General features: G+C 52.2%; 1 protein-coding gene across 2 annotated transcripts in view; it reads right to left on the bottom strand.

The window, feature by feature from the left end:
- Positions 1-13,705, bottom strand: part of PLEKHH1 (pleckstrin homology, MyTH4 and FERM domain containing H1) — a 54,536-nt gene that overhangs the window by 7,320 nt on the left and 33,511 nt on the right. For both annotated transcript variants that reach the window (XM_012781117.3, XM_012781118.2), the window contains exons 8-23: positions 13,597-13,675; positions 12,783-12,874; positions 11,138-11,288; positions 10,774-10,916; positions 9,666-9,776; positions 7,756-7,842; positions 7,243-7,404; positions 6,227-6,307; positions 5,683-5,865; positions 5,093-5,201; positions 4,174-4,286; positions 3,320-3,496; positions 2,904-3,001; positions 2,223-2,400; positions 1,488-1,643; positions 31-131 (exon numbers count right to left, since the gene is read on the bottom strand). In XM_012781117.3, coding sequence (XP_012636571.2) covers positions 31-131; positions 1,488-1,643; positions 2,223-2,400; positions 2,904-3,001; positions 3,320-3,496; positions 4,174-4,286; positions 5,093-5,201; positions 5,683-5,865; positions 6,227-6,307; positions 7,243-7,404; positions 7,756-7,842; positions 9,666-9,776; positions 10,774-10,916; positions 11,138-11,288; positions 12,783-12,874; positions 13,597-13,675 — 2,021 coding nt within the window. The remainder of the gene's footprint in view (positions 1-30; positions 132-1,487; positions 1,644-2,222; positions 2,401-2,903; positions 3,002-3,319; positions 3,497-4,173; positions 4,287-5,092; positions 5,202-5,682; positions 5,866-6,226; positions 6,308-7,242; positions 7,405-7,755; positions 7,843-9,665; positions 9,777-10,773; positions 10,917-11,137; positions 11,289-12,782; positions 12,875-13,596; positions 13,676-13,705) is intronic.

Below are 13,705 nucleotides of genomic sequence, written 5' to 3' on the forward strand. Positions count from 1 at the left end.
TTGGCCCCACCCTCATGTAGTGCTCATGACCTGTTCTTGTATATCAGCTTCACGACGCGTGTCCCACCCTCAGACTTTCCAGCATGCAGCTCCTTCAGGGCTTGTTCCCACTTGGAGATGGCATCACAGATCTTGAAGAGGCAAAAAGAGGAAAGTCAGGAAAGCCCCTGATAAGGGGAACATGGTCCAGCCAGAGCTGGACTTGGGCCAAGCAGAGCAAAGCTGAGTGAGGTCCTCCCATCAGGAGGCTGGCCTGCGGGGCCTCATGCTCAGGACCTGAGATGCTCCCAGAACCCATGGACTCCCTCACAGATGAGGAACTGTGAGCATGGGGAGCAGCAAAGCCAGGAACTCTGCCCCCAACACCTTCACAGTTGAGGGGCCTCCCCAGAGGCTAGGCAGGTGCCAATCAAAAAACATGGCCTCATATCACTGGCTCTATTTCCATTCTATTCACTGCCATTCTCCTCTTCAACAAACATACCCAGAGATCTGTTGTAACAGAGCCTTACAGATGCCCAGACATTTACAAAGATACATGGCACAGCTTTGCTAGGCAACATTAAAAGATTATAGAGGCTCATGCCTGTAATCCTAGCACTCTGGGAGGCCGAGGTGGGAGGATTACCCAAGGTCAGGAGTTCAAAACCAACCTGAGCAAGAGTGAGACCCCGTCTCTACTAAAAATAGAAATAAATTAATTGGTCAACTAATATATATAGAAAAAAAATTAGCCGGGCATGGTGGCGCATGCCTGTACTCCCAGCTACTCAGGAGGCTGAGGCAGGAGGATCACCTGAGCCCAGGAGTTTGAGGTTGCTGTGAGCTAGGCTGACGCCATGGCACTCTAGCCTGGGCAACAGAGTGAGACTGTGTCTCAAAAAAAAAAAAAAGACTCATCAAGTGCTATAGCAGGTTCCCAGAAACACTTAACACTTGCCATGGTACTAGTCCCAGGCCACAATACAAGATCAGTATGAAATCCCCTTCAAGGGTCTTTACTTGCAGGCGTACCATAAGGACCTACCTCTTAGAATATGGTTGAACCCAGAAGCATGGCATGGGCCCCAGCAGAAAAGGTAAAAGTGAGGTGCACTTGTACAACATGGTACCTAGTGGGTCTAGGCATAGAACTGTCTGCCTATGAGAGGGCAGATGGAACTGGCAGCAGCGTTGTGGGGCCTCCCTGTCAACACACTGATCTAAGAGGCTTCCCCTCTGGATGCTGCACAGCCACTTGAGGAAGGCAGGGTGTGCAGATCTTGTTTCCAGAGACAAGGGCACACAACAGGTCAGCTTTTCTCTGCCTGCCCAGGTAAATTTTAGGATGACAGGAATGCTGACCCAGGTAGCACCTTGGGATCAGCACCAAACAGGCTGCTGAACAGTCAGGTACCCGCTAGATGGGCTCTCTACCCACCACCAATATCCCTGAGCTGGGAGGGGACTCAGGAGGGGCTCAATTGGCTTAGTGGGGAGGCTGTCACCTTGACACTCCCCTGCAGGCAGTGTTCCAGGTCCCTGCCGAAAGGATCATCTGTGAAGAGGGCAAAGCCAGAGTGGGATGACTTTCTCATGCCTGTTTCCTGGTTCAGCCGCTGGAGGAACTCATCAACTGTGGAGGAGCCGTCAAAACCAACCACCTGTCGGGGGAGAAGTGATTTTCCCAGAACAAACTTCCTGAGAGGCGCTCGCTAGGGCTAGTGGAGGGGTCTGAGCACAGCAGGTGGAAAGGAGCCAGGGTGAACTCGAGAGGCCAGAGCAAGTCAGCTTCCGTGTTCACATGCAGAGGGCCGGTGCATGAGGGATGTGAGCCTGCCCATTTGGAAACTGGATTTGGACGTGAGCTTGGTCCCTCCTGTACTGACAGTATTTTGGGGGCCCTTTCTTATGTCACTTTCTTGGTCAGTGACTCAGCCTTGCTGTTCATGCATTGGGTTCAAGAGATCTATTTCCAGGGCACCAGTGAAGCACTTTTATAATCCAAGCTCCTTTCTCCCTACATACTGGCACTAACCACCCCAGTCCTACCCCCAAATCCTACGCCCATCCCTTTTGCTAATTTGCCTGATAAGAATCTGCCAATGACATTTTGGGCTGGATGATTTTTTAAAAAGAATCTACCAAGCCTAAGGAGCCTTAGGACCCACCTGGCTCAAAGGTATTCTCCCCTGGGACAGCAACAGAAGACCCGGGGCAGGGAGCACGCCTAGCCTCCTCACCTGGTAAGTCCCGTTGGCAAAGTGCACGGGGATGCTGAAGGGCAAGGAGTGGTGGAAGGGGTTGCGCAGCAAGATGGACACCACTTCCATGCGTGATGGCCTGGCTTCCCGCTCCCCAGTCTGCAGGGTCCGCTCCACTGCTCGCTGGCAGTAGGTGGCATACTGGCCAGTTTCATTTCTAAAAGGCAAGAGAAGACAAGACTGTTAGGGACTCTGCTTATCCTGCCACCTTGGCACCCTGAGTCCCTACCCAGACTTAGCCAAGACCAAAACTATAGCTGGGGCAGGTTGTGAGGACAGCCCTGCAGACTCTGGTCTGGGTGTTAATTTGTCATTCAGGACCTATATGTAGCTGGCTGTTGGCATGGATATTTTCTTCCAGAAGCCAGGGGACATGGCAACAGAGAATGAGCATTTGGGGACAATTTGGGAGCAATGTGGCTTTACATGAGAGCTGTCACAATACATCCTTGGACACATGGATTGGTGTGCACTGAAGACCAAGCATGCCCAGATCACCATGTGCCTATTTATGTGCACAATGATGGGTGAAGTCTCCCTGACCACTAGGCAATCAGAGAGGGTGGGAGCGATCTGCTCTGTCCTAGTCTCTCCTCGTCCCTCTTATTCTTGCTGCGGTTGGCCGTGCTCGAGTGACAGGAAACAGCCAGGTTCACTCACCTGGGATCTGCATGGCGTTGGAGCTGCTGTTTGACATACCAGAGGACGTGATGCTGAGGCAGGAAAAGTGGGGCACACAGAGCCAGAAGTTGCCAGCACTGTCAGGGACACAGGCACATGGGGTGAGTGCTGGGTCTGCAGCGCCACCTGCCCTCACAGCCCTGAGCTGCAGAGCCTTGAGCACTCTTTCCCCAAACCAAAGCCCTGGATGCAGTGGGTCCTGGGATGGCCCAGTTGGTCAGGCTGACCCAGAGCGGCAGTCACCCGATCTGATGGTGCACGGACAGCATGGCTTATACCGAAGCAGCTTCAAGCACCTAGACACCTGCTGGCTAGGCTCAGTGCATGCCTGCCCTTCCCACCTGGGCAGCCCTTGCCATTGGCTCCTGTCCGCTCTTCTGCCTGGGGAGGCCCACCTGCATGAGGGAATACTTCTGAGGTGGGCGGCAGCTGGTCTGCTTCATGAGCTGGCAGTAGATCTCGCTCTGCAGCTCGGGGTGAACCAGGCAGACCTGCAGCGCCGTCTGGGCCAGGGACACGTGGTAGTCCACTGAGGCGGCTTCCACAGGCACGTTGATGAAGAGCTGGCAGGACTGGGAGGGAAACGACGGTGAGCACAGGTGGACTGACAGCCCCTGGGTCACTGTCATCTCTGACAGTTGAATGGGGTCTCTGACTTTAAGCGGAGAGGCAAACAACCTGGGCCATTCCCCCAGAGCTCGAGGGATGCTCAAGTTCACCAAGAGACAGCCCTTTCTAAGAGAAGCACTCTTACTGCTTGAGAGCATAGATGCTTACTGAAAGGGATAGGATCTTTCCTTTTCTTAATGTTTCCATTACATAAGCAAGATAAATTCATTTTTTTATAAAAATAGAAAATGCAGATGGGCACAAAGAATGTTCTAAAATAGGTCAGAATCTCTCGGGTCCAGAGGCAACATGAACCTGGCCTTTCCTGCTTAACTACAGGAGGGAGGGGGGCTCCTTGAGGGAGAGTTTCCATCCGCATTTCCCAAGGACTTGTGCATGATGTTCCAGAGCTTCCTCCCTCCCAGGGAGAGGATTACATTCTTGCCACAAAGGAAGCAACAGGGACCCTGTGGGAGTTTCTGTCCCTTCTCCTCCAGATCCCTCTGTGGGCCACCCCCTGACTGCATGGGTCTCCTCCACCCAAGCGTCACCACAGTGGGCTCAAGCTGCTCCTGGCAGAGCCCGAACAATGTGGTGTGGGTTCTGCCAGCAGTGGGCCTGAGCTACGCTCCCTCTTTACCTTGAAGAGCTTGAGGGCCTCCGTCTGCAGGGCCTCGGAGGGCAGGGTGGTGAGGGAGGTGTACAGCCCGTCTTTGCTGTAGCACAGCGTGGGGTGCCTCCAGAGGGGGGAATCTGCCCAAAGCACAGCACCAGAGAGCAGCAGCAGTTACCACCGAGGATACTCACCTCCCACCTACCCCCGACTTTAATCTGTGGGGAAGATAATGGTTTATCGGGAACACATGGGTTGTGCTGGGCTTATCCTCCATAGAGTGGGGTATGCAGGTGTGCAATGCAGCGAGCACACTCCCAGCAAGGCTGTACAGGCGGAGGCCACCACCTTCCTCGTGGAGCTGCAGCAGGAGTGAGTGTGCAAGGCTGTGGGTGTCTGAGTGCAAGAGGATGTGTGCAGAGGAGGCCACTTAGAGTGTCAGGTTTGGGCGGAGGAGTATGTGAATCGGCCTGACATAAAGAAGCCTCGGAGCAGTAGTAAAGGGATTTTGAGGGATGTGTCACTCGTTAGTTTCTCAGGATCCTGAGGATCAGTAGGAAATAAAGACCCCAAACAGCCTAGGTTTAGGTTAGCCTGATGCCTATTTAGGTTTCATTTATTGATTAACAAACTCTAACTACAGATTAACCAGCTACCTTCTTTCCTCAACCCTCTGCCCAGCCAGCAAAGCTGCAGGTTGAACAAAGTAAACCATTTACACAGTCCCTGGAAAGTCTGCTTCCCAGATAAACCCCCCAAGATTCAGAGTGGTCACTGCAGTATCTTGGCCAGAGACAGAGGGGCCCTAGAGTTGGGATGGGAAGTCCCCTCTGTGGCCTAGATGTTTTAAAACCAGCTTCATGGCACAACAGTGCTTTGTGTTCTTGACCAACAATCACCCAGCCATTTCCCCCCACCCTGAGCAGCAATGCCACCCTTGCCTTACCTGGGTCTCCCTCACCATCCATCAGTTTTCCAATGAGCTGCTCATAGGCAGTGCCCACCTTGGCACTGCTGCCACCTGCAGCCACTGTGAGGTGGTAAAGCCACGTATCCTGGAAGAGGGTAGAAAGCCACCAGATAGGAATGGTGAGAAGAGTGGAGGCAAGAGCTCCAAGGAGGGCCTCTGTCTGCAGGGCCTCAGAGGGCAGGGTGGTGAGGGGGGTGGACAGCCCGTCTTTGCTGTAGCACAGTGTGGGGTGCCTCCAGAGGGGGGAATCTGAAGGGTCTTGAAGGGGCCAAGCCCATGGTAGGGTTCAGTTAATTTGGTTGGCACAAGAAAAGGTCAACAGTCTCTAAGAGGAAAGACTCAAGATCAGGTGAACATGAACTGAAGTTTCCAAGTTTCATCCCATGGCCCCAGTGAAGAGACACTGGTCATTGGTAATGAATTTAATATAAAGGAATATTCCCATTCAGAGAGTATTAGTTGCCACACTGCCCAACAGGGAAACAAACTTGAATTTTGGGAAGCTCAGGGGAAAGAGAGAAAGAAGATCAGAAGCTTGGCCACGGAGGCCCAGCCCCCTTCCTTACCTTTTCATGCTTTGTGCCGATGAGGAGGTAGGTGGGGCTGTGCTCTGGAGGGTGGATCACCAGGGTGCAGTGGGAGGAAAGCAGCCGGCCAGTTCCTCCAGCCTCATAGTCCTCGTCTGAGTCACAGGATCGATCTACTTCCGCTATGCGCGCGTCCCGCACAGGCAGACAGCCCAGGGGTCGCTGTGGACATGAGCCTTCCGTGAATGGGAGAGCCAGTGGGGGACGGGAGAGTCTCTTCTCTCTGAATGCTTGGGCTTGTAGGGCTGGCAAGTGTGGATGTGGACGGATGACAGCACGGGGAGGTGGGCAATGCAGACTGCAGCTCCCCAGCCGGGCCAGGAGCAGAATGAGGCCTGCCTAGAGAAGCACCATGGACCACACAGGCACAATTTGCCAGCCACATGCACTTGGCCACGCACTCTGGAGGGATCAGCCAACTGGCTTTTATACTTGTCATGGGGTTAGGTGGGGTGGATGGAGCCACAGTAATGTGCTTTAGGGGGAGCAGGAGAGTGGGTGCTACAGGAGGTGGAAGAAATACCTTGTCCTCATGGCTCCGATAGTAGTAGAAAGTTTTCCCGATGAGAGCACACCAGACCAGCTTGGAGTGGCCATGCTTTACCTGTGAGACAGAAATGATCCACATTATGAGAACCAGGTGACCTTGGACCTACAGTCAAACTCAGGTCCTTAGTGGGGATGCCACTCTGACTCCCTGCTAATGGAACCACCCCTTTCACAGCGAGAAGCCATGGTGGGCACCACGTGGCACCCTAGTGCCTTATGACCTGCCATTAAACAATTAACCAGGCCAATCAGACATCCCCCCAGGAATGTGAAAACAGGAAGAACTTGCTGATTGGCAGAGGCCAGGGTTGTCAGGGAGGTAAGGGCCATGGCAGGGAACAGAAACCACACACAGGCAGAGGAGAATGACACAAACACAGACTGAATGAGGAAGCAGAAGCAGACAGAGCGAGCCCGCGAGCACTGAGGCTGCTAAGCACGAGGTGCTTTGGTTCCTGACGGTCTTCTGGTCTAGTTCACGTGCTTCCCTGTTAACTTCCCTTTTCTTGGAGTTACCAAATATTTCTCTGCTCCTTACAACCAGAAAGCCCTAACTGAAATGTCTTCAGGGCAGGCCGGGGATCCTGCAAGTCTGTGAATGACCACAACTACCTCGTCTGGGTCTTTCCCACTATTGAGGCTGGGGTGTGGTGGGTACAAGGTGGGGATGGGGGCAACCCCTAATGACCTCAAAGTAGGTATAAGACATTCCTGTCCCTCTTCTGTCTTGAAAATAGTTTTTTTTGTTTTTTAAGAAAGCCAAGACAAGCAGTTGGATAGAACAGTTGTTCTAACAACCCTGATCTTGGTTTCCAGGGTATCAGTCACCATCACCTGTGGTCAGACCATGTTTAAGGCCAACCAGCGATCACTGTGAGGAAGTTCCTGGAGAAAGGAGCCGTGTATGATATAAGAAGGGGACTCACCACCCCTTGGCACTCCCACTCCTGGCTCCCCTGACATTCCTTTGCTGTCAGCCCCATGCCATACCTTGGTCAGCCAGCCCTTGACTGTGGGCTTGGTGCCACCCCGAGGCAGGGCTGGAGGCCCAGTGGTCTGCACCTTCAGCAGGCTCTGAAGCACCCGGACCCACTCCTCCAGCAGGCTGGGTGAATCAGCCGTCAGGTAGTAGGTTTTCTTCTCAGAGATGAGCTGTGGAGGGTGAGACACAGGGCCAGGGGTAGCAAGACAGGAGGATGGAATAACCAGGACCTGGCTCTGGGGTGGCCCAGACCCCAGAACCCACTGGGCCTTCCTTCTTCCTACCCTCTGGCTCCCTCCCTTCTTTTCTTCCTCCTCTTCTCCCTGTCTTTCCTTCCTTCCCTCCACCTCTCACATTCTGTCTCCTCTTCCTTTCTCATACTCACAAACTAGGATTACACCCAAATATTGATGTCATGTCTTTCCTTCATGCTCATTTTGCCCCATCTTTGTCTCAGTCACAGCCATATCCAAACCCAGCACCTCTTCTGTCTGAATACTAGCTGCTAGGAGCAAGCTCACCTGGAATGTCTGGGCACCCTCCCCTCGAACAATTTGGCAACGGGAGTTCAGATCCACTTGACCTTGAGGTTTCCGGATGACATCACTCTGTAAAGGAAGGAAAGGGAGGAAAGTGATTGGAGTGTGGAGCCTTCCCCTTACAGCTTACTCCAGGTCACAGGCAAACAGGATAGTGATTCCCAAGATGCCTGGTGGGTAACTTACGTTATGGCGGGTAACTTATTATAGATTCTGGTTCTATTAATATTAATAGCAAGGCCAGGTATGGTGGCTCATAGCCATAGTGCTGTAATCCTAGCACTCTGGGAGGCCGAGGCAGGCGGATTGCTCAAGGTCATGAGTTTGAAACCAGCCTGAGCAAGAGCGAGACCCCATCTCTACTAAAAATAGAAAGAAATTAATTGGCCAACTAAATATATATAGAAAAAATTTGCCAGGCATGGTGGCACCTGCCTGTAGTCCCAGCTACTCGGGAGGCTGAGGCAGAAGGATCACTTGAGCCCAGGAGTTTGAGGTTGCTGTGAGCTAGGCTGACACCATGGCACTCTAGCCCAGGCAACTGAATGAGACTCTGTCTCAAAAAAAAAAAAATTAATAGCTAAATGGAACCTTAATTAGAAACATGGATCCTTCTGACCCAGGCCTCAAAAAGGATAGAATGTGGCCAGGCTGGGTGGCTCATGCCTGTAATCCCAGCACTCTGGGAGGCTGAGGCAGGAGGAGTGCTTGAGTTCAGGAGTTCGAGACCAGCCTGAGCAAGAGAAAGACCCCACCTCTACTAAAAATAGAAAAAATTAGCCGGGCATAATGGCACATGCCTGTAGTCCCAGCTACTCAGGAGGGTAGGGCAGGAGGATCGCTTGAGCCCAGGAGTTTGAGGTTGCTATAAGCTAGGCTGATGCTATGGCACTCTACCCAAGATGAGAGAGCAAGACTCTGTCACAAAAAAACCCTAAAGAAACAAAAAAGGATAGAATGAGACTTTAAAATTGGGTCAGAAGCCACCTGGTTATTACTGAACTACAAAGCCCTTAAATTCTTTCTACTATATCCTTTATACCAAGTATGGCAAGTAAATGACATATGTATTACTATTAGTACCCTTTCCAGTGTCACTGCAGATGTTACCAATCAATCTCGGCATGCTTTCTTACTGAGCACACAGGCCCAGAATCCTTATCGTGGTGTTCACAACAGTCACTGCCAGTCATTTATAGTCGCACAAGAGGCCTTTTTGCCCTCTTTAAAACATTAACATTGGTTCTTCAGGGAGGTCCCATCAACTAGTTCCTATATCCAAGGCTCCTTAATTCCAAACAGTGGAGGAAGAAGGTTGGAGGAGGCAATCAACTCGCTTGTTAGAACAATCTAGATCAGTGATCTCAAACCCTTTTGGCTCCAGGGACCATTTTCATGGAAGACAATTTTTCCACAGACCCAGGCAGGGGGCAGGGAAGGGGATGGTTTGGGGATGATTCAAGTGCAGTACATTTATTGTGCACTTGATTTCTATTATTATTACACTATAATATATAATGAAATAATTACACAGCTCACCATAGATTGGGGACCCCTGCTCTAGGTGATGTGAGGGCAGCCTGGGAAAGTTCTTTTACAGAACTGGGCATAGAGGAAATCAGCTTCTGAAGGAAGAAGGACTCGCCAGGCCAACTGGCCTAAGCTGCCTTTACCTGTCTCCGCCTTATTCCATTGTGAACACTGGTTACCAGCCTCTGTCCCCGTGTGTGGCTCCAAGACTTGGATGCCCAGTCAGGTGGCCTCTCCCTGCCTGCCAGACCTCTGCCCTTCTGGCCCTGGGCCACACCTGCCCTCTCCGTCCCACCTCACACAGTCCAGCATCTATCTGGGTGGGGTCCTTTTGACTAGAGTGCCAGGGAGGAGGCTCTCACCGGGGACTTGTAGTACATAATCTGTCCCTGTCTCAGGACGAACCAGCGCCTCTTCCATGTCTTCACCCGGCTCCCCATTTTCAGCAGGTAGCCTGACTTCTCCAGTGACTCCTGAGGGGTGGAAGAGTGTGGAGGGAAGAGAGGAACAGAAAAGGGAAATTACCTGGGGCTCCTGGACATCACACAGGCCTAAATGGTCCAGCTGAGTCACGGCTTTGGTATCAATTTTTAAAAGAAAATTATTGAGCACCTACTACATGTATTTTCACTGTGCCATGCCCTGCTAAGGGTTCAGAGGCAACTGAATAAAGCATGGGTGGTCCTGCCACTGAAGGGCTCCCACGACAATTGGGGAAGACCTCACCCTGAAAAGATGGCAGATCAAGGGCTGCAAGAGGGAGAGGTGGGCCAGGAAGGACATCAGGAAAGAGCTAGACCTGAACAGGCCTTTAAAGGAAGAGCCAGCTTCTCCCTGGAAGATGAGCTGAGAGGAGGAAGGTAGCACAGACGGGAGAGAAGGCAAGGTGGTCTGGGAACACCAGGCACATCAGCCAGACTGGGTGGAGGGTTGTGGAGTGGGGAGAGGGGACAGGGCAGCAGAGAGGTATGGGGTGAGGGCTTGGAAGTTGGATAGATCCATATTACTGCCGGCCATGACAGGTAGTAGCATGTCTCAGAGCCTCAGGCTTCTCATCCACAGAATGGGGTAATAATGCCAAGTGGATCAGGAGGAGAAATGAGACAAGGCAGGAAAAGCACTGAGCACAGCGCCTGGCACGCTGTGAGAGCTCAGTAAATGTCAGCTGGAGTTACCATTCCAGGGTCAGAGTGGTGATCAAACAAGGGCCGTGCACCGTGGTGGGCTCTCAGCAACTGGCCGTTCTTGGTATGCTGAGGAGTTCACCAGGCTCCCTCCTCCCTCCCTCCTGGGGTTTGCGTGTGTCTGCCTCCATTACTGCGCAACCCCCCAGCCCAGCCCCATGCCCTCTCCCTCCACCCAGCCCAGGCCCTGCACCTTGTGCTGAGGGCCCCATGCAGCCTCTGCCGGAGCTGTGCTCCCACCCCGTCCCCCGCCCCCAGCAGGGTGTGGGTCGTGCTCCCAGCTCACCCCTCCTAGGCCCAGTCCGTCGGTGGAGTAGGACGAGGTGCGCTGCAGTTTGTGCTCAGGCTCTGAGTAGTCGCTGTCCAGCGAGCAGGCGTCTGGGGGGATGGCGTAGTCCCCCTCTGAGCTCAGCGAGGACATGGAGACACCTTGACACGGGAGGAGGGGTCAAGGCCCGGGTCGCACACCTCCAACTCACACAGCCCGGGAGCTGCAGAGCCTTCCCTACCCACCTGGGAGGGACCCCTAAGTCTAGGGAGGGTGGAGCTGCTGGAGGTCACAGCACAGATCAAGCAGGGACCCCCGTACTCAAGTGCCCATGGGAAGAGGTGAGGAGCTCCTTGTTGCTACACCCCCCCCTCCTCTGTACCTCTCTTGATGGCTCGAGGGCTGCCTAGTCCACTGGTCTTCCTGGACTCAGAGCAGGGAAACGAGGTCCGGAAACTCGCCTGAGAGCTGCAGTCGTCATCGGACCCGGAGGACTCATCCACAAGGGGCACCGTGCTGATCTGGGTGGCTCTCTGCAAGACAGGCCCCCTCCCCCACTGCAGCTCACGCTCTGGCTCCAAGTACCGTGGATGTGGCCGATACAGCCGGTCTGTGGCAACGTGGAGGCTACTGCCCAGCCAGGGCTCTGGAAAAACTGTTCCAGCACAAGTTGCCTCCTGGCCTCGCTTCTGTGTCATTACCTCCAAGCTCCTCCTTGGGCCTCCCTCCCCCTAAGACACCATCCTCTGTGGTCCCCAAAGCAGCTGCTCCATCCAGACTAACCGCCTACACGCTGTGACCCTTGCTCTCTGCCACTAGGGGGCCAGAAAGCCACACCACAGGGCAAGCATGGGACAGGAGCTTTAAAAATACGTGGGGACATCCTCCAAACAATCAATGAGAGATCGTCTCCATTAACAAACATTTAAAATGACTGATTATCTCAGAGTTGGTGAGAATATGTAAAGAACATGGGAAACAGGATGCTGTGGCCGGTAAGGCATTTTTAGAAGGTAATTTGGCAGTATGTCAAAAATTATCAAATATGCATATAATTTGCCCAGAAATTCCACCTCTAGAACTTAATCCTACAGAGATAGGTATATGTAAGTTCACAAAGTTATATTTGTACAATGATGTTTATTGCAACACTGATTTTAGAGAAAAACAGGAATACAACCTAAATTATAATAATCGGAAAGCTTATAATATTTAGGGTGCATCTATACCAAAGGTACCGGCAGCCACATAGGGAAGACGGCACTTCTGCTTGCCATTTATGGCTAGGTGAACAGTTAAGGTACAGATGACATGTATATGATCCCTACTGTGTGTGTGTGTGTGTGTGTGTGAGAGAGAGAGAGGGAGGGAGGGAGGGGATGAGAAATGTCTGTATTTGTAAAGCCATCAAAGGGCCTTACAGAATAAAACACTAAGCCATTAATGATTGTTGCCTCTGGGGTTAGGAATCAGGGAAAAGCAATGTGAGAGGAAATTTTGCTCTTGGTTTTTTATTCTTCTATAAAAAGTTTTTCCCGAAGAGGAAAAAAAAAAGTTTTATGAAATGTAACTATTATGATTGAAAAACCAAGAACAGAGACAAAAATGTGTTTGAAAACATCATGTTGCAGTTGTATCTGATTTTTGTTATAAAAAACAGGTAGTGATGTTATGGTAATACGTGTTTGACATATCTAAACAATTCTGGAAGGAGCCCCGCTGCCCTCCAGCACCTGGCGAGTGGGACAGACTTGAGGAAAGATGGAGAGAGGTGAAGCAGCCATAGGTTTGACCTAAACTTACTTTGGCCACATTCATACTGAATCAAATTTTTGTAAATGTAGAGTTTTGATAACAACAACCTAATAAAAATAAATAAGACAAAATGACATATGGTGGGCTGAGCTCCCTGAGCAGGGTCACTGAGAGCAGTGGCCTGACCCGAGAGCCCTACCTGAGTCATTGCATGCCAAGACCAAGGGCCTCTCCTGAACACGACACCCCCTCTTTGCACAGCAGTTTCTTACCCCCTTCAGTGCTGTGTAGACAGGCACGGTGACATTCTTGTAGATGAGACCAGAGAAAGGCCCAGGGGATGCAAGGGCAGGAGGGCTTGAAGCTGAGCAGGGAAAAGGGGATGAGATTAACTTGGGTGGTAAAACCCAGGAAGGGTGTGGGGGAGGCATAAGACTGAGGAGACAAGGAGGAAGGGGGGAGCTATGCAGACAGCGTTCCCTCCAGGAGCAGACCAGGTGATATAGATCTCAGGGGAGTCCAAGGCCTTGTTCATCTTTTCTTCCTCCTTTCCAATCTTTTTAACTTTCTTTGGGGACCGTGGTCCCCACGCAGTAAAAAATCCATCACAATGGAATTACAAAGCCTCGCCCTTTAATCATCTCATGCTCCATGAGGCTTGCACCGTGTCTGACTCTTGCCAACGTGAGTTACTAATCATGCTGCTATGGGGCTCTCCCCTCGATGCAGGGGCTATGATTCAGAAGCCAGTGGGTTGGATTCATCTAGATCAGGGCACTTGGGGCTCCTCCCACCCACAGCCTCATCCTGCAGGAGGAAACCTGTTCTCGTGGGAGGCTGGGCTGTAGGACCCTCGAAGGTCCCTTCCAGCTGTGTGGCTGGCTACAACCCTGTGATGAGCTGAACCTGCAGGACTTCTTTTTCCCTCCTAGGCAACCCTTGCGTGATCCCACCTGAGCTTCACCTGTTGGGAAAGGGAACGGGGTGCCAGGCGACCTTGGCCCTGGGGTTGCTCATTCTTTTCCCGGCTTGCCCACTCTTCCCACCTTGGGCATTTGATCCCTTTGCACCTCACTTGGGACTCACCACAGTAGGCAGCAATACTTTTGGGAGACACATCTGAGAGCTGCATGCCCGATGTGGCCACGGCGTAGATCCGGCTCTCCTGGAATGAGAGGTCCCAGGAGGGTTAGGG

The sequence above is a fragment of the Microcebus murinus genome, chromosome 6, assembly GCF_040939455.1.
Source record: "Microcebus murinus isolate Inina chromosome 6, M.murinus_Inina_mat1.0, whole genome shotgun sequence".
NCBI classification, from domain to species: domain Eukaryota; kingdom Metazoa; phylum Chordata; class Mammalia; order Primates; family Cheirogaleidae; genus Microcebus; species Microcebus murinus.